Source organism: Armigeres subalbatus, chromosome 1, assembly GCF_024139115.2.
Source record: "Armigeres subalbatus isolate Guangzhou_Male chromosome 1, GZ_Asu_2, whole genome shotgun sequence".
NCBI lineage: Eukaryota > Metazoa > Arthropoda > Insecta > Diptera > Culicidae > Armigeres > Armigeres subalbatus.
In genome coordinates, this window is record NC_085139.1 from 158,359,601 (window position 1) to 158,379,041 (window position 19,441).

General features: G+C 42.6%; 3 protein-coding genes and 2 long non-coding RNA genes across 5 annotated transcripts; 3 read left to right on the plus strand and 2 right to left on the minus strand.

Moving 5' to 3' along the window:
- Positions 1–241: 241 nt before the first annotated feature.
- Positions 242–4,518, minus strand: LOC134205392 (uncharacterized). The gene is given in 4 exon segments (XM_062680624.1): positions 242–2,494; positions 2,580–2,899; positions 3,001–3,037; positions 4,416–4,518. Coding segments are annotated over 2 exon segments (1,764 nt in total). The 5' UTR covers positions 2,840–2,899; positions 3,001–3,037; positions 4,416–4,518; the 3' UTR covers positions 242–990.
- A 1,158-nt stretch (positions 4,519–5,676) lies between these two features.
- LOC134207866 (uncharacterized) lies at positions 5,677–6,230 on the plus strand. The gene is made up of 3 exons (XR_009978436.1): positions 5,677–5,899; positions 5,959–6,027; positions 6,083–6,230. It is a non-coding gene; the product is annotated as an uncharacterized LOC134207866 (long non-coding RNA).
- Positions 6,231–12,576: 6,346 nt separating this feature from the next.
- On the plus strand, positions 12,577–13,034 carry LOC134205401 (uncharacterized). The gene is made up of 3 exons (XR_009978129.1): positions 12,577–12,702; positions 12,762–12,830; positions 12,887–13,034. It is a non-coding gene; the product is annotated as an uncharacterized LOC134205401 (long non-coding RNA).
- A 783-nt stretch (positions 13,035–13,817) lies between these two features.
- On the plus strand, positions 13,818–15,826 carry LOC134205399 (probable tRNA(His) guanylyltransferase). Its single transcript, XM_062680630.1, has 2 exons — positions 13,818–14,454; positions 15,261–15,826. Exons 1-2 carry the CDS (start codon positions 13,864–13,866, stop codon positions 15,615–15,617), a joined length of 948 nt encoding a protein of 315 aa, XP_062536614.1. The 5' UTR covers positions 13,818–13,863; the 3' UTR covers positions 15,618–15,826.
- Positions 15,827–17,748: 1,922 nt separating this feature from the next.
- On the minus strand, positions 17,749–19,418 carry LOC134205398 (uncharacterized protein K02A2.6-like). The gene is made up of 2 exons (XM_062680629.1): positions 18,436–19,418; positions 17,749–18,063 (listed from the first exon to the last, which is right to left on the minus strand). The coding sequence occupies exons 1-2, from the start codon at positions 19,295–19,297 to the stop codon at positions 17,942–17,944; spliced, it is 984 nt and encodes a 327-aa protein (XP_062536613.1). The 5' UTR covers positions 19,298–19,418; the 3' UTR covers positions 17,749–17,941.
- Between the last annotated feature and the right edge of the window lie 23 nt (positions 19,419–19,441).

Consider the following 19,441-nt stretch of genomic DNA (forward strand, 5'->3'; position numbering starts at 1 on the left):
GAGCGATCTTGTCTGTACACGGAGTATGATCTTGTATATCTATAGTCAACAGAGAATCCAATAGCAGCCAGAGATTTTGTGGAAGGTCACGACCACCCAGACTGCGCGTGGTAGAATTAGACCCGGGCACTCTAAAGTTCAGGGAAACTGGAGAAACATCGCCTAAGACCAAAGACGATTATTGAGCTCGGAAATCTTTAGGTATTGTTGAAGGAGTTCTTTCGAAATAACTATCAACGCATTTATACGGATACAGTTTATTTGCCATACATTGTGGAAATGTGATGCTATATGAAATAATGTTTTTAAGTATAATCGCTTAATGCGAACCTTTCCCAGCATCTACAAAAAAAACTGGGTTTAAAGTTCATAACTTAAAACACCAAGTCACGCTCTTGGCTCATGTTATATTCAAAATACATATCCGGTCTGAATCAAAAATGGAAATATAAAAGGCATGGGCATTAGAAAAGTGGATTTTGATAATTACGCTGAGATTGGAACTAACCTTTGTCATTTTTGTTTGTTCGCTCAATCGATTCTTTACCTTTTGTTAAGATCTTCTTTTAAAAAGAACCAATATTTTTATGCCGCAAACTATTTCTAAATTTAAAACAAAAAATCAAACAAGTGCTGCAGCGTGAACCAGCCAGAAAAATTGGCCCGATGTTGCTCCAAAATCGGAATATGCATGAAACATGGCCGTCGTTTCCTTTCAGTAGTCGCGAATTGCATAGAATAGAACAGTCCCAGGGATTCATGTCGATGTTGCTTCCACAAATGGTGTAAAAGTACTCTAAGCAATATCGCAAATACAATATAGTTGAAATATATTTTTCAAGAGATTCAAGATTATAATTAACACTTTTAGGCAAATATTGGATTATGATTTAAATATTGAATGAATAAGTTCTGAGCCTAGTCCATGTAAAATGAAGTGTTCAATACAATTAGTAATCTTTAGATAATACTTACACATAATTCCACCATTTACGGATAAGCAATTCCATCCCGCGTGTAAGTGAAAACGATGGTGCGGATCAACCCATCGCGTACCGACTCCGACGGTGAACCGACGCAGAACGTGAAGCAAACGTTATCGCAGTTGACCTTCGCCACCGACTGGCTGACCGGGTACCATCCGACCTTATTGAACACAACGCCGATCTTGTACATCTTATGCCGCTGGATGAAAACAGGGCGATCGAACGCAATCTCCAGCATCGAATTGTACTGCACGCGCTGATTGCAGTGCGTATAGGTCAGCCGCGATCCGTGGGCATCGAGGAGGTGAGCGTAGAGCAATTCCGAGTAGCGGTCATTTCCCACGATCGTTGAGCTCTGCACCTGCGTCGGGACTTCAATTCCTGTAATGCACACTGATCGGTCCACGATGAATGTCAAAGAGCAATCCAAAACCGAAGTGTTCAAGCATTCCGTCTGTTGGCGTATGATTCGACGGCAATAATATTTGCGATCATAATTCGGATCGTTGCTGCGTAATTCATCGAGATAGTCTGGGAAAAAATCTGGATCCGGTGGGGTAGCAGGGTGTGCCGCTAGAACAGGAGCCGGAGCAGGAGCTGGGACGTTTTGCGATGGCAATGGGGCTGGCTGTGGCGGGGGAACATGTTGTGGGAACATTCCACTCGGACCACCAGATGTTCCAGGGCGGTGACCCATTGTAGGGACATTGGTGCTCGGTCCGGCCATCGGGCTTGCCGGTGTTGAATCGGAAAATGCGTTTCTTGGATTCTTGTTGGTGGTAAAACCCTCCGGCATTGGATAGCAACTGTTGGACGTTGAAATGTTCATCAAGATGGCAAATGCTTCCGATTGCGTTAATAAGTTAGTACGAGCCGGTCCTTCAGCGAATTGCTGCGGGTTCAGTGAAAGGAACCGGATTCGTCGAATGGCATCACGAATAGTGGGTAGTTCCTGTTGCCGACCAGTGTTTACCAGTGGGATAGGAGCGGTTTGCTGGTCGTTATTTCCGTTAGGTATATTTTGATTCCCTCCAGCCCGTTGGACATTCGAAGGACCTGCTTAAACCGTAAGGGAAGATTGTGGAAAACATACTTGATCCTGACCGTTGCTCGAAGGATTAGATTCTGGGTTACGGCTTGCGCAAAGTCCGTGCTTTTCGGCGTACTTGTTGATAGCCCAGAATAGGTTCAGTTCGGAATCGATGTTCAATACATCCTGATCCAGAATCGTGATAATCGTGCTTAGTTCGACATCTTCGAAACTTGAATCCTGGATCACGTCAATGGTTTTTGTGCACATTATTTGTAAGCATTTTTCCATCAAGCGTGGTTCCTCGAATAGTTTGGCAAATTCGTAGGCACGGCATACGTTCTTGGGACAAAGATCCGACCATAGGAAAGTAATGCACTGCTCAACGACATGCGGCAGCATGTACTTCTTTGCTCCGTAGCATAATTCGCAAGCTCTGTCGACGGAATTTATATTTATCTTATCGGTGTAGATATATCTGGAAACGAAGGAAAATTATATAATGGCTGCCATTTCCATAAACGATTTTTGTGAGAGTCCCTGGAAACCTGTCAAATACTTACTCTAACAACGATTTGAACGCTGATGGATCAATATCCAGTATCGGTATCGGATCGTTCTTCTCCGCTAGCCCCCCGTAAAACATGGCCTCAAACACGGGCGAAGCCATGGCGAGAATCAGCTTGTGCCCGGCTAGCATCTGATGATTCGGTTCCTGACCGACCAGGAAATGACAATCGGCCCACTTGCCGGTTTCCAGCAGGTACTGGCCTCGGGATTTGATGTCATGGCGTGATATCTGCCAATCGATAATTGGGTCCATTTTATCCTACTACGTCCTTGTTTTGGTTTGACGAACCAAGGGTTTTTCACTGCTATTCGTCTAAAAGTGGATGTTTCCAGTTTTTTATATAGTTCACATGAAAATACCTTCAATAATTGATAATTATTGGTAATAATCAATCAGCAAATTTTATTATTCACCTATATTTATTATGATTCAATAGATTACACAAAATCCGACAACAAAGTTTTTTTTTTTTTTTTTTTTGCTTGTTTGTCTGGCTAAGACCAGTGTTGGTCCATCTAGCCGCTGCTATCTGTTCTGTGTTTGCTTGGTTGCTTCTTGGTTTTGCCGGTTTTTATTTCTGTGGTCGTTCGGAAAGCCGTTAGTGGCCGTTATATTTCCGTTTTGGTTTTCTTTAGGAATTCTGTTATCGCTTTGAGTTCTGCTTCTTTTCCGTCTTTGAGTATTTCGGCTAACGGTTTGTATGATTCCAGTATGCTATATTGTGGCCTGATGACAGCCCACTTGATGCAATGGTACAGGATATGGTCTAACGTTTCTTCTTCTTGGCATAGGTCACAGTTGGTGTCTGCAATCCATCCCCAGCTTCCTTTTCTGTCCTTTGTCATACAGTGGTTTGAACGAATTCTATTCAATGTTATCTTCTCGTCGGTTGTTAGTGCCATGTTTTTGAACCAGATTTTTCGTCCCGGTACCTTCGCAAATTCAAAATGTAGTTTTCCTTTTGTCTCCGATATCAGTGTGTACTGTTCACTCCTCCTTCCAAATAGTGTATTCTGCTAATCTTATCGTGTCTTCCATCGTCAGTTTTTCAAAGTTGGTTTGTTGTCCTTCTGTTGCTTTCACTGCTAGTTGGTCTACTGCCTCATTCCAGCGTATTCCTACGTGGCTAGGTACCCATTGTACAAAAATCTGTTGCTTCGTGTTTTCTGCCTGGACTATGTCGTTGCTGATCTCTCTGACTATGTGATTCGTTTCTGTGTACTTCTTAGCTTGCAGCATTTTGCATGCACTTCTGGAGTCTGTGACTATTACGGTGTTTTTGTAGTTATTCCTTCTGCACATTTTTACTGCTTCTCTTATTGCTATCAGTTCTGCGTTGGTTATGCTTGTATTTGGGTTGATTTTCTCTGTCAAGTGTTCTGCTTTTTCCGTGTCTAGCACTGCAATTGCTGTTCCTTCTTTATTCTTCGCTGCGTCTGTGTAGATCTTTTTCGAATTACAGTATCTCGTGTTCATCAACTCTCTTACTGCCTGCTGCCATTTGTGCTGGTTGACGTCCGTCTTCTTGTCATTTATGCCCGGAATTGAATCGCGTACTGCGTCCTTTTTTCGTTTCCAGGTTGTCGTTTTTGTCGTGCATTGCTCTGTTCTGTTTGCTAGTTGTGCTATGATGTCCTCGTGTTCTACTATTAGTTGTGTAATATATGTTCCGTTGCTTTTCTTTTCCTGTATTGCCTTCTCCAGAAAACTTTTGTTCGGGTTTCTACTTTGTAGCGTTTTGATGACATCCTTCAGGGTTAGCCACTTCACTCTGCTTGCCATTGGGGGAAGTCCGCTGTCCGCCAACAGAGTGCAAGCAGAGTGAAGTGACAACAAAGTTTTTCATTCAAAAACAAAGTTTCTGACTTCAGTTTTTGACACCTTGTGTGGGTGCACGGAAGAAATAAACTACCCAAAAAAGATTTTAATCCACCCAACTTTACAAGTAGATCAAACAACCTAAAATTTTGAGTTGTTTTACACGTTAAAAAAATTCAATTTTATTTATAGAAAATCGGAAATTTGTTTTCAATAAAATTAAAATATCTGCAGTTATCAGACGTCGCAACTCAAATTGACTTCTCCAAATGAAAAGTGTGCGTGTTTTGCTGCAACTGGATTACCACCCACTTTTATTTTATACATCCTACATAGTGGCATTAGTGTTGGTGATTCTGGCTTTGGAGAAGTCAATAAATAGATTAGTGCGCATGATAGAACATCCTTGCGTGCATGATGCGCACTACTAATGACATCATTCGAACTGTCGCGACTCGCAGCGAGTGCTCAATCGCGCGGTCCGGTTTGGTGGCGGCCCGAGAATAATACTTAAACTCGGGTTGGAACTTTCAGCTTAAAATTGGCTTTCCCCAACGGTCCAAACTACACGGTTAAAAAAGTAGGTACTTTTCACTCAAATTGGAAGTTCATCGCAAGAACCCAAAATTAAGTAATTTTTTCTTGAAATTAAGTAAAATTTACTTAATATTAAGTGTAATATACTTAATTTTAAATAGAAGCTAATCAAAAGTTATGTAAATTTCACTCAACTTTTGTAAACATGAGATTACTTATCGTTGGGTTCCCACTTCTTCACTGCCCTTGTTGAGTGGTTTTGCTCTTCATTTTATGCGACAACAAAGTGAAGAGGGAACGGGAGATGCAAGAGAAAAAAAGTACCTAAAATTAGGTATTTTTTTCTAGACGTGTAGGTGAATTTAAGTTAATTTTGAGTTGTTTGAGCTTCATTTTGGGTAGATGAATTTAACCGTGTACTCAAGGAGGAGTAACGGGAGTAACGCTAATATCGACACGGTTGTTTCATAAGCGCCAATGTCGCAAACGTAAACAATGCCTTTTCCTGCAAATTCCTCAACAACTAGGACCGCTCCCAACTAACAAACACTTGGAACTGGTGGCGCTCCGCGCCTTCTATCGAACGGAAGAGGAAAATACCGCCAGAAGTCTCTAATCTTCCTGAAATCAGCAAAAGAATTCAATGTTTACGTTTGCGACTTTCGCCCTTTTGAAACAATAATGTCGATGTTTTTAAACTCCCATTGTTGGCTAGCGTATAGCTGCCAGCGCGCATCTTTCTTCTCAGCAACCTTATTCACTCATGAGGACCGACGTGACAGGTAACATCAACGGCTGTACGGATGGGTAAGAACACAAACAGAAGAAAGGAAACAAATCACTAAATTGAATTGAAGACAGCGTGTGAATTTCTTATCCTAAATCAATTATAAATAATACTTAACTACCCTATAACTATTAGTGCTACAATCAATCTATTTACAAGCTTAGTACTAGGTAATGATAATGAAATTATGAAAACATGAATTCCTTAACATAATGAACTTAAATCCTAGATTCTTTCCACCAAGTAGCAGAAACCAACCTAACCCTAATCTACTTATGCTGTAAAGTGCACAATCACGGTATGAAACATGAGTGAATTCCTTGAACAAATCCAAATTCTATTCTAATTAGTAGACACGACAGACAGATTTCGACAAGACAGACTACGACTGACAAACTACGAACGATCATAAAGGGGACTAAACGTAAGTTGACTATGTCCAAACATACGATTCATAAAATTATTTATTTGCATAAGATTAACAAAAACTGATGTGGAACATACAAACATATAGATAAATACTACACTAAAAATGATTACATTAACACAATTTTTGTACAAATTACCCTCCCCATCAGGAAAATTATAATAGACCGTAAAACAGCACCAAATTCCTGTGTTTTAATACGGCGGTAATAATTGCGGAATTAACTTCTTCAGTCCCGTTGTTACGAAACCAACATATTATAATTTTCGTTTATCGGTCTGTCAACGAAAATGTCGCGTCTCGAGGTGCCGGTTAAGGAAAAGGTTTCAAAGAAGCCAAAAGGTGGAAAGTCGAAGACGAGCGTAGAAGAAATTGTGAGTGGTGAAGTAGTGGTAGTGGTCACGGATGATCCAGAAAAGGCGTTAGAAGAACGTACAGTGGTTGGTCGAACCTGTAAATCCTGTAAGGGTCTGGATAATGAGGAGATGGTGCAATGCGACAAGTGTGATAAATGGCATCATTTAGCTGCGTTGGAGTCACAGAGGAAGTAGAGGACCATAGTTGGAGTTGTCGAAATCCAAAATGCGTATCTGCAGCATGGGTCCGACGAGAGGGTTCAACTTCCAGCAAAATCTTCAACCAGTTGGTGAACCGAAGAGCAGTAAAGCAGCACCACATCCGAAGCAACCGAAGGAGTTAAACGCCGTGGATAAGATCAACCCACAAGCAACAGGAGCCGAGCATGGTGGCAAGGATCGCGACGACAAGAGATCTGAAAACAATCTGTCGCAAACGTCATCTCGTAGGACTGCCCGCAAGTTGCTGGAACTACAAATGCAGAAGTTAGAGGAAGAGCAAAGTCTGGCGAAAGAGTTTCTGGAGCGAAAGTACGCCCTCCTGGAAGAAATGGCCAGTGAAAAGGGTTCCACGTCTAGTTGCAGTATGAGCCGTGTACACGAATGGCTGCATGACAACATTGGTCAACAAGAACGCGCCTCAATTCATCCCGACACATTCAATCCGTCCCAGCATTCTACGCAAAATCATTATCAAGCGACGGTTGTTCAACCAAGAATAACAACAAACCATCATCGTTCGGTGCGGCAGGATAATCAGACCGTTGGCGCAGGGCGGACGCTTTCCTTGAGAGAAGCCTCCAGTGTGGTTATTCGACCGAATATTCCTTCGGCATATAGCCATGGCAATCGACGCATCAACGAAGAAGTACAAGCATCGATGCAAGCACAGCATTATTACGCACGAGCGCTGGGGGGCACAGATCCCAACACCGTACGGTAGGAGTAACTGAGGCGGAGAGCTACGCAATACCTCCAATTGAGCAGTCAGGAGGAAATCAAAGATTCTTTTCCGGCGAAATTGCGTCGCTCACGAAAACTCAGCTGGCGGCTCGCCAAGCTATATCAAAGGATCTTCCAAACTTTTCCGGAAAGCCAGAAGAGTGGCCTATATTCTTCGCATCTTACACTAATACAACTGCCATGTGTGGTTTTACGGATGCAGAAAATGCGGTAAGGCTACAAAAGTGCTTATCAGGAAAAGCCTACGATGCCGTCAAAAGCCGTTTGATGCATCCTTCAAACGTGGGAGGAGTCATTTCGACACTTCGTATGCGGTTTGGGCAGCCGGAAGCTATCATCCATTCGTTAATAACCAAAATAACGATGTTGCCAGCCTTGAGAGAAGATAGACTCGAAACTATAATGGATTTCGCAGTTGAAGTCCAAAATTTCTGCGCTACAGTGGACGCATGCCAGCTGGAAGAGCATATGTATAACGTGTCGTTATTACATCAGCTGGTTAGTAGACTGCCTCCGACAATCAAGCTAGATTGGGCCAAATATCGTCAGACGCTTCCTAGAGTAAATCTAGCCACCTTTGGAAACTGGATTTATTCACTGGCTGAGGCTGCCAGCACGGTGACAATCCCAGGCATTCAAGAGCCGAAGTGTGTAAGAAACGAAACGCGTCCTGCTAGGAAAGGTACTGGATTCCACAATGCACATCTAGAATCACCTTCATTCGATCGCGTACTGCGACCGGAAGGCTATCGCAAAGCGACGGCCGTTGACTGCCCGGTATGTAAGCAAAGTTGCAAGTCTGTTGAAAAGTGCAAGCAGTTTCTAGAACTATCGCGAGATTCTCGGTGGGCTGTTATCCGCGACTTCAATCTCTGTCGGCGCTGTTTGGGAAAGCATAATGGCGGTTGTAAGGCCAAGGCTTGTGGGAAGGACGGCTGTACCAGAAAACATCATGAACTTCTGCACAACGAGAAAAGGATAGAGAAGGAGACTGTTTCTAACCCAAGTGATCCTAAGCCAGGCACCAGTTCCTCAAGACATGATTGTAACATTCATCGGTCCAGTTCAAGCGCTGTACTATTTCGCTACTTGCTGGTGACTTGCCTTTCTAGATGAGGGATCAAAGCTTAGTCTGATGGATCAGGATCTTGCGGACGAGCTCGACTTAGATGGAGTAGAAACGCCATTATTTCTTCGGTGGACCGGTGGCACTGAACGCTGCGAAGAAGAGTCCCGTATCACGACAATCACAATTGCAGGAACCCACGATGGAGCGAAGAGATTCAAGCTGGACGGAGTACGCACGGTGAAGGAGCTACAACTGCCAAAACAATCTTTGAACGTGGGCAGAATGAAGCAACAGAACTCATACTTACGCGGTTTACCTATTGATTCGTATGAAGATGCTCGCCCCAGAATTTTGATAGGTCTACAACACGCACACGTAAGTCTGGTCCTGCAGAGCCGAGAGGGGAAGCAAGATCAGCCTATAGCCATAAAAACACGTTTGGGATGGACCATTTGTGGCGGAAGCTGTGGGGAAAACGTTCCTAGTATGGTACATTATTCGTTCCATGTTGGCTCACGTGACGATCATTCCGATGAGGACTTGCATCGAGCAATGAAAGAGTACTTTTCCATCGACAGTCTTGGAGTGATGAAGTCAAGCGAAACCCTACTTTCTTCCGATGATCAGCGAGCTTGTAGAATGCTTGATTCTCAAACTAAGTTCTTAGGAGACCGGTATGAAACGGGATTGCTCTGGCGATACGATGACATCCGCCTGCCAGATAGCCGACCGATGGCATTCCGCCGTTTTCAGTTGTTAGAAAAGCGGATGCGCAAAGACCCGATGCTGGGCCAAGCCCTAGATGAGATGATGAAAGATTACCTGGCTAAAGGATACATCCGAAGGCTCGCAACAGGAGAAGAAGCAGACCTATTGACACACCGAACCTGGTATTTGCCCGTATTTCCCGTTTTCAACCCGAACAAGCCGGGAAAAGTGCGAATCGTGTGGATGCAGCAGCCACTATCTTGGAATATCCCTGAATTCCGCGCTCCTAAAAGGCCCGGATCAACTGTGCTCACTTTTCTCCATTCTTCTACAATTTCGGGAACATCGTATCGGTTTATGCGGCGATATCCGGGAAATGTTCCACCAGGTGCGAATACGGGAACAGGACCGACCGTGTCAAAGATTTTTTTGGAGAGATGAAGACGGAGAAATAGCTACGTTCGAGATGTGTGTCATGACATTTGGCGCTTGCTGTTCACCGAGCAGCGCACTGTATGTAAAAAACCGTAACGCGGAAAGGTTCATCGGCAGCCATCCTGGAGCGGTGGACATCATCATCAAACGGCATTACGTAGACGATATGTTGATAAGCGTGGAGTCGGAAGCAGAAGCCATTCAGTTAGCAGAAGATGTTAAATTCGTACATTCAAAAGGCGGTTTTGAAATCCGCAACTGGGTAAGCAACGCCCCTGTTGTGCTATCGGCTTTGGGAGAAGGTGATATCAAAACGAAAAACCTAGACCTGTCTGCAGAAGCTTCAACGGAGAAAGTTCTAGGCATGTGGTGGTGTACGGAAACCGATAAGTTCACCTTTAAAGTAGGCTGGACGCGCTACGATGAAGCACTGTTATCTGGAGAGCGTAGACCGACAAAACGAGAGAGATACTGCGTGTGCTAATGTCTATCTTCGATCCCCTCGGATTAATCGCACACTTTCTCATTTTCTTGAAGATACTTCTACAAGAGGTGTGGCGTTCTGGTGTTCAATGGGATGACGAAATCGGTGATCTTCTGTTTGTGAAATGGCAAACTTGGCTACGCGTGTTACCTGAGGTTGAAAATGTTCAAATACCACGATGCTACTGTAGTCAGATGATCCATGGAGAACAAATAGAGCTACATACGTTTGTCGATCGCCAGCGAAAACGGCTTCGCAGCCGTATCGTTCCTGCGCTTCTGTGGCGGCGCGCAAGTGAGATGCCTTCTTGTTGCAGCGAAAACACGCGTCGCACCGCTGAAGTTTTTGTCTATCCTCGACTTGAGCTGCAAGCTGCTATTCTTGGTGCACGATTGGCGCAGACTATAATCGACTCTTTGTCCATTCGAATCACGAGACGTCTATTCTGGACCGACTCTCGGGATGTGTTGTGTTGGATCAATTCAGACCACCGACGATTCACACAGTTTGTTGCACATCGAGTCAGCGAGCTTCTAGACTCCACCGAACCATGCGAATGGCGCTGGGTTCCAACAAAGGAAAACGTAGCGGATGACGCCACAAAGTGGCAGACAAGGCCAGATCTATGCTCTAACAGCAGGTGGTTCAATGGCCCGATATTTCTTGAACGGACTGAATCCGACTGGCCACAACAAATAGCCTCAAGTAAATCAACGCCGGAAGAGCTCCGATCCCATCTGATTGCACATATCTCGACGCCGTCTCCATCGTTACGCTATGAGGATTACTCCAATTGGAAAAGATTAGTCTTCGTAGTTGCACTACTATTTCGTTTCTTGGCAAACTGTCGCCGAAAAAGGTAAAATCAACCAATTCGGTCAGGTTCTTTGCATATGGAAGAGCTACAAAACGCAGAGGCAATAATTACACGAAAAGCTCGACAGCAAAAGTTTCTGAAGGAAATTGTCGCTATAGAACAACACAAGCGTGTAGCAAGAAGCAGTCCAATTTTCAAATCAACCCCGTTTTTAGACGGCAACAAAGTTCTACGGATGCGCGGCCGGACGTCCAAATGTGTCTTCATCAGCGAAAAACCCGATAATCCTTCCCCGTGACCACCACGTTACCACATTGATCATATCCCACTATCACTCTGAATACCACCACCTGAACCAAGAAACCGTGGTAAACGAATTACGTTAGTAGTACTCCATCCCCCGAGTTCGCGTTTGCTGTGCCAACGTGAGGAGAAACTGCCAACGTTGCAAAAATGAGCGAGCCACGCCCTCGCCTCCAATAATGGCGGATCTGCCTGGTGCAAGGTTAGCGGCATTCTGTAGACCATTCACTCATGTGGGGATTGATTACTTTGGACCAATGGAAGTAGCTGTCGGACGCAGAGTTGAGAAACGATGGGGAATGTTGGCCACTTGTATGGCCACTAGAGCAGTACACATTGAAGTAGCTCACTCACTCAACACGCAATCCTGTGTGATGGTCATACGCAACCTAATTGCTCGACGTGGTTTACCGCGGTTCATTTATTGCGATCGTGGTACCAATTTCGTAGGGGCTAACGGAGAATTAAAGCGTGCTATGGAAGAACTAGATGATGAAGCTCTTATGAACGAATTCACCAGCACCGAGACTACTTGGTCGTTTAATCCACCTTTGGCTCCACACATGGGTGGGAGCTGGGAGCGTTTAATTCGTAGCGTGAAGAATTCGTTGAGGTCATTGAAACTACCGCATCGACCATCAGACGAAGTTTTGCGCAATGCCTTGATCGAAATCGAGAATACGCTGAACTCCAGGCCACTTACGCACATTCCGATAGAGGCCGCTTCAGCTCCAGCTTTGACCCCTAACCACATTCTCCTTGGAAGCTCCAATGGAGTGAAACCGCTAACTACGCTCGAGAATTCTAATTCCATCGTACGTCAATGCTGGCGTTCTTCACAAATTATCGCCAACCAGTTTTGGAAGCGTTGGCTACTAGAATATTTGCCTGAGATAACAAGAAGGACGAAGTGGTACTCCGACAGTATGCGGCCGGTGAAAGTTGGGGACATAGTCATCATTGTTGATCAGAAGTTTCCTCGCAATTGCTGGCCAAAAGGGAGGATCATAGCAGTTCGCCCCAGCCAAGACGGAGAGGTTCGATCAGCAACAGTTCGTACAACTGCTGGAGTGTATGAGCGGCCGGTGGTCAAGCTTGCTGTACTGGACGTCGATCGCGAAGAGAAGTAGCCGGCTAGGAGTCGGCGTACTCGGGAGTGTTGGCTAGCGTATAGCTGCCAGCGCGCATCTTTCTTCTCCAGCAACCTTATTCACTCATGAGGACCGACGTGACAGGTAACATCAACGGCTGTACGGATGGGTAAGAACACAAACAGAAGAAAGGAAAACAAATCACTAAATTGAATTGAAGACAGCGTGTGAATTTCTTATCCTAAATCAATTATAAATAATACTTAACTACCCTATAACTATTAGTGCTACAATCAATCTATTTACAAGCTTAGTACTAGGTAATGATAATGAAATTATGAAAACATGAATTCCTTAACATAATGAACTTAAATCCTAGATTCTTTCCACCAAGTAGCAGAAACCAACCTAACCCTAATCTACTTATGCTGTAAAGTGCACAATCACGGTATGAAACATAAGTGAATTCCCTTGAACAAATCCAAATTCTATTCTAATTAGTAGACACGACAGACAGATTTCGACAAGACAGACTACGACTGACAAACTACGAACGATCATAAAGGGGACTAAACGTAAGTTGACTATGTCCAAACATACGATTCATAAAATTATTTATTTGCATAAGATTAACAAAAACTGATGTGGAACATACAAACATATAGATAAATACTACACTAAAAATGATTACATTAACACAATTTTTGTACAAATTACCCCTCCCCATCAGGAAAATTATAATAGACCGTAAAACAGCACCAAATTCCTGTGTTTTAATACGGCGATTATAATTGCGGAATTAACCCCTTCAGTCCCGTTGGTACGAAACCAACACCCATACTTCTATTAATTTATATTAATTTGGTTCTCCCGATGAAAAATTTACGTGATAGTACAAGATATTCACAGTATTTTTGCGCATCTAAATGATTTCCCCCTATTTAAATTTATTATCAATTGCACTATTATGATTCCAATTTTTTCTGTCGACTTTATTGTTCATTTAACCCATTGTGCGTAGTCGACACGTGGCCGTGTGATAACCCCGTTACTCCGATATGACATGGAGACAAGGGGTGATTCAAATATGACGTCTACTAGTAGCTATCTTTTTGTGATTTCTATAGACTCCCTCCCTCCCTTCACGCTTTTTTGTATTTTTTACTCACAAAAATCTTAGACTTTGGTCCGATTCGTGAATCAAAATCCAATTAAACTTAAAAGTGACAGTTCAAAAATTTCCAAATAACCCTGCTCGCAGAGCAAGATTTCTTTTGACAGATATTGAATCATTTTTGATAGATGTTTTGTTGATCTTGCTGGGTAGCACCAGCCATTCTTATGAGCGGGGGATTTCATAATTTCCGAACTGTCACTTTTAAGTTTAATTCGATTTTAATTCACGAATCGGACCAAAGCCTTATAGAACTCCTCTCCCCTAAAATCTGTGACATCGTTTTTAAACGACCCCCAAGCAGAGAATGTTGAACAAATTATTAAAAACAAACATCTCGAATATTAATAAATTTCGTGAATTTTCCATTTCAAAAATGGCAAAAAGTCGTTTTGAGTATGTGAAAAGCTTTGAACAAACAGACACATTGGTGAAAAATTGTTGGATAGTGATACGCGTCGACGGTAAAGGATTTCATAAGTTTTGCAATGCGCATCATTTCGCAAAGCCCAACGATACGCGCGCGCTGAATCTGATGAGCCTGGCAGCGGTCCAGGTGATGCAGGACTTCAACGAAATTGCGATCTCGTACGGTCAGAGCGACGAATATTCATTCATTTTCAAACGAGACAGCAACATCTACGATCGACGGAGGGATAAATTGGTGAGCTACGTGACCAGCTTATTCACTTCGGCCTACGTCTTCAACTGGAAGCGCATGTTCCAGGATACGGTCCAGTTGAAATATCCACCGGTATTCGATGGGCGGGCCGTGCTCTATCCCACCGATCAGAACCTTCGGGATTATTTGAGCTGGCGCCAGGCGGATGTCCATATCAACAATTTGTACAACACTACTTTTTGGAATCTGGTTGCTTCTGGTTTAACTAACGCAGAGGTACGTTGAACGTTAAATAGATAGTTTGGAGTAGTCCGATGTGATCTTAATCACATAAATGGCATTCTTTTTTTGTATTGTTTTTTTTTTGCATGCAACGGACATATGGAAACATACGTGGTTCAGATTCACATAAAGGCATAACGCTTAGAATTTATTTTTAATCATATTCGGAACAATTCTCAAATTCTGAACATTGTCTTTTGAAGTTAAAATTCAATTTTATTTACCCCATTCCATTGAATTTAAAATTCGTTTGTGATATTAATACTCCACACTCAAAATCACTTGAAATTTTGATTTTAGGGTGTTAAAAACGAGGCCGCCACTACCAAGATAACTAAATCAGTGGAATTCTTCTTATTGGCTTTACATCCCCACACTGGGACCATTTTCACAGTTATTAACTGCGAGGTTTCTAAGCCAAGTTACCATTTTTGCATTCGTATATCGTGAGGCTAACACGATGATATTTTTATGCCCAGGGAAGTCGAGACATTTTCCAATCCGGAAATTGCCTAGACCGGTACCGTGAATAGAACCCAGCCACCCTCAGCATGGTCTTGCTTTGTAGCCGCGCGTCTTACCGCACGGTTAAGGAGGGCCCCCAACCTGTGGAATTACAAATAACAAATCAACGACATTTTGCTACTTCGTATATATATTTCTTTTTAATTTCATTCAGTTTTTCATTGAGTTTATGAGTTTGTTATACCTTAAATTGCATGCCAAAATGTATATAGGGATGAGATTGAATATCTTCTTTATAGAATATGCACCTAACATTCATTTGTTTTTTTTTGTAGGCCGAGCAAAAGCTAAGGGGTACGTTATCCAGTGATAAGAACGAAATTTTGTTCTCCGAGTTCAAGATCAATTATAACAACGAGCCCATAATGTTTCGGAAGGGAACCATATTGCTCAGGAAGAAAGTAGCAGTGACCGACGATAAAACGCTTTCGTTGATAGTTCCTTTATTTGAGGACATGATTGGTGACAATTTCTGGAAAAATCATCCAGAGTTGCTAGACAGTACGTTTAAGTTTGAAGACCCTTTCAAACTCGGTGGCGACATCGATCACGTTTTAGTTCAATATCAAATTGAAAAGCATAACAAAAGGAAAGAAGGGATGAAGCGAAAGAACGAAGATGTTATAAATTGATCAATTTAAAGATCATTTAATTAAGTTGCTAAAAGGAATGAATCTATGCCGGGAAATATATTTTAATTTCTTATTAGTTAACTATGAATTATCTTAAGAAGGATTTTTTTCACTTAAATGAAATTCAATGTGCTTTTCATTTGTTAATTGATAATTATAAAAACAGATACCCATAAAAATAAATTAGAATCGGCAAAAGCTCGAAAAAACGTATCTTTAGTGTAAAAAAAATATCATAGTAAATTTAATTTACATTTTGGTAAACAGAATGTTGATGCAAAAGCAAAATACCTACAGGTGAGCAAAACTTAGATAATGAATTTAATAGCTCTCTATTTCTAAACCTCCTCTGTCGTAATCTGATCATTCGACCTGCGGTTCTGCTGCTCATGCTCCCTCGTTCCAATCGCCACCCGCTTACCCGGATCGAAGCGGAGCTGGTCCTCCAGTCGGCTCCCACGATCTATCAAAATAAAACGGAGCGGTCGCTGCTCGTTCCGTGTCCATCGAAAAAGCGACGAGTTCAATTCTCTCTTTCAAAATTTCTAGTATTTATGTCCTCCGAATATTTGTCTTCCACTTACGTCTGAAATCCTGGCATATGAGATGTTTGAAGAGCTCCAAATTGTCCCGGAGTTTGAATCAAATGGTCTACTGGAATTTGAATCAAATGGTCTACCGAATCAAACATGGCATTCACGATGCCCCCAGCCGCGGTGTCAACCCAATTTTGTTTTCTGAGTATTAGTCTTTCACTTGCATCTCAAATTTCAGCATGTAAGATGTTGTAAGATCATCAAATTGTCCTGGAGTTTGAATCAAATGAATCAACCAAGGCTGCCATGATGTCCTCAGCCGCGGTATCATCAAAATCATGACTTCCGAGTATTTGTCTTTCACTTGCGTCTCAAGTCCAGGTATATGATATGTTTTAAGGTATCCAATTTGTCCTGGAGTTTGAATCAAATTGTCTACCGAATCAAATATGGCTTTCAAGATGTCCCCAACCGTGATGTAAAGTCTCAAATTCTAACATGTAAGATGTAGGATCTCCCAATTGGTTTAGATATTGAACCAAATGGTCTACCGAATCAACCAAGGCTTCCATTATGTCCCCAGTCACGATATCAACGCCATTATGTCCACTAAGTGTATTTAGATTACTCACCCCAATTGTGTTCTCCTATTATTTATAGTTTATTTGCGATCCTCCAAATTGCTATAGAGTAGGAACCAAATAGTCTACCACATCAACCTCGCCTGGAAGGTGTGTTCCCAATACATAAGATTTTCGTAAACTTGTTTTATTTTTCAATTAAGAAGAAATCCCAAAGCATACATGATTGTAATCCTAAACTCAAGGAAATTCAAGGACGACTTGAAAAGGAACAATCCTAGAAGGCATTTTTTATGAATCTTTCAGAGCATGCATCGCAAAGAGCAAGGGTCGGACCGGCTAGTAAACATAAAACGCCTCAAGACATACATAAATTGTGTGCAAACATTTTATTTCTTATGCTCTATCTGCTCTTCATCAATTTCCCCTGTGTATCTCAACTTCTATCCTTCCTGTAATATACTCGTGGGAGATTGGGTTCTTTAAACTAATTACTAACGAGACTGTGATACTGTAAGTGATACAGGTAAACGCGCGTCTGCTCGGGTGTGCAGTCAGTGATAAAACTGATCTTTTATTTGATCGATCGCTACTGCTGTACCAGACAGCCAGTGGTGTAGCTAGGGGCGGATACTACAGTTCTCCCCCTTTTAGTTTGAACATATTTACAATCGATTGCAGCAAAACTTCACTACTGCTTAAACATAAAACAATCGGCAAAACTCGACTGCCGTAAACATTTCAACAAACGGCAAAACATAACTGCCGCTAAACAAACTCTGAACTCGGCAAAACATGACTACCGATAAACTAGTCCACTTTTGACCGCCTCTGTGGCAGTTAAACTTTTTTAAAACACACAATAGTTCAATAATATTTAAAATCGACATCTTTCTTGAGACGCTTTAGTCGCTCCGAACGTCGGAAACTTTCCACACGGTTCTTCGATGGTGACGATCGGTTATTCACTCGCTTCGATGGGCCAGCCTGCGGATCAATCTGCTCAGGCGGCAAACTCGACGACCCTCGCTGATCATCGTCCACTGACGACTCACTTCGACGGCGCGAAACACGAAACCTCGCCTCAGGACCACGACCCGTGACCCCGTTACGACCATCCCCGTCACCGTAGATGAAAGAATCCGAAGGAAAACCATAAAAGTCGTCTTCGTCGTCGCTTAACCTAACGTCTTCGTCATCGTCCTCTCTAGCACGCTTTCTTCGCTGGACCCTCTCGCTCCTCCCCAAGAACAAACCTCGGCGCTTTGGGGTGCCCACCAGCTTCAGCTGATTTCGATGAGCGGAGTAAACTCTCCCTCCAACGGAAACCTGAAAAACACGTGAGGAGATACGTCTGAGAAATTTGGCTTCTAACCATCTACGAATATCCGTAGGTCTGAAATTCTTATAGTAAACAATATCTCCGGGACGCAACTTGTCAATCCAGTCATGTTTCTTGGGACTAGGACTATTTACAATACATTTATCCACTTCCTTTGGTTTCGTCGAATGATGCTTAAAACTATTCTTTGGATGGAGTAAATCCAACAGCGTCTTCGGCTTAAAACTAAACAACCTTTCGGAAGGACAACGTATATCCATCCTCCAAACAAGTATTCCGGTAGCCAAACAAGAAGTACGACACCATATCCTCAGTACTTAAACCAGCCAAATCCGGATCTAACAGAAATTTCTTCAAACCTTCCTTCACAACCCTGACCATACGTTCCGCTTGACCGTTGCTCGATGGATTATACGGTGGACTCTTCATCACCTTGACTCCATGCTTCTCGAAGAAATCAATCAACTCTTTCGAGCTAAACGGTGGTCCGCCATCCGTAACAACTACGTCAGGTAACCCAAACCTTGCGAAAACGTTCAAAAACTTGGTCTTGACTTTCCTGGCATCTGTTCCAAACTTCATGTATTCAACTTCAATCCATTTTGAAAAACTGTCCACAATGACCAGGAAAACCTTCTTGTCGAAGTAGAAGAAGTCTGCATGAATACGTGTAAACGGTTTTGTAGTAGGAATCCAACTAGAATTTGAAACTGGCTTCGTAACTGCATTCAACTGGCAACAAACACTGCATGACTTGACGAAACTCTCGATGTCACTGTTCATGCCATACCAGTAAACTGTCCTCCTTGCCATTTGCTTAATCTTGGTGATTCCTGAATGATTCCTGTGCAACAACTTCAACATCTGCTTTTGTAAACTAGCAGGAATAAACACACGATCCTGGTACAATAAACAACCATCGATCAGTTCAAGATCTTGATGCTGAGCATAAACATCCAACAAACTACGCTCTAACTTCTTTGGCCAACCATGCTTCATGTAGGAAACGATTCTTTGAATAAACTCATCTTGCTCTGTTTCAGATGCAATCAAAACATGGTCCAAAGGAAACTCATCGGAAACGTTCAAACTCTTGATAAACTCCCGTTGCAACGAAACTGGCACTTCATCAGGCAAAGGAAACCTTGAGCAAAAATCTGCATTGCCCATTTTCGATGACGGTCTGTAAACAATGTCAAAGTCGTATATGTTCAGTTCCATTACATATCTTTGCAGACGCGTCACGAACAACGAATTCTTGCCTTCTTTACCAAATATGCCTATCAACGGTTTGTGGTCGGTATACACAGTGAATTTCTTTCCAAACAAAAACTTGTGGAACTTCTTTATGGTACTCACAACGGC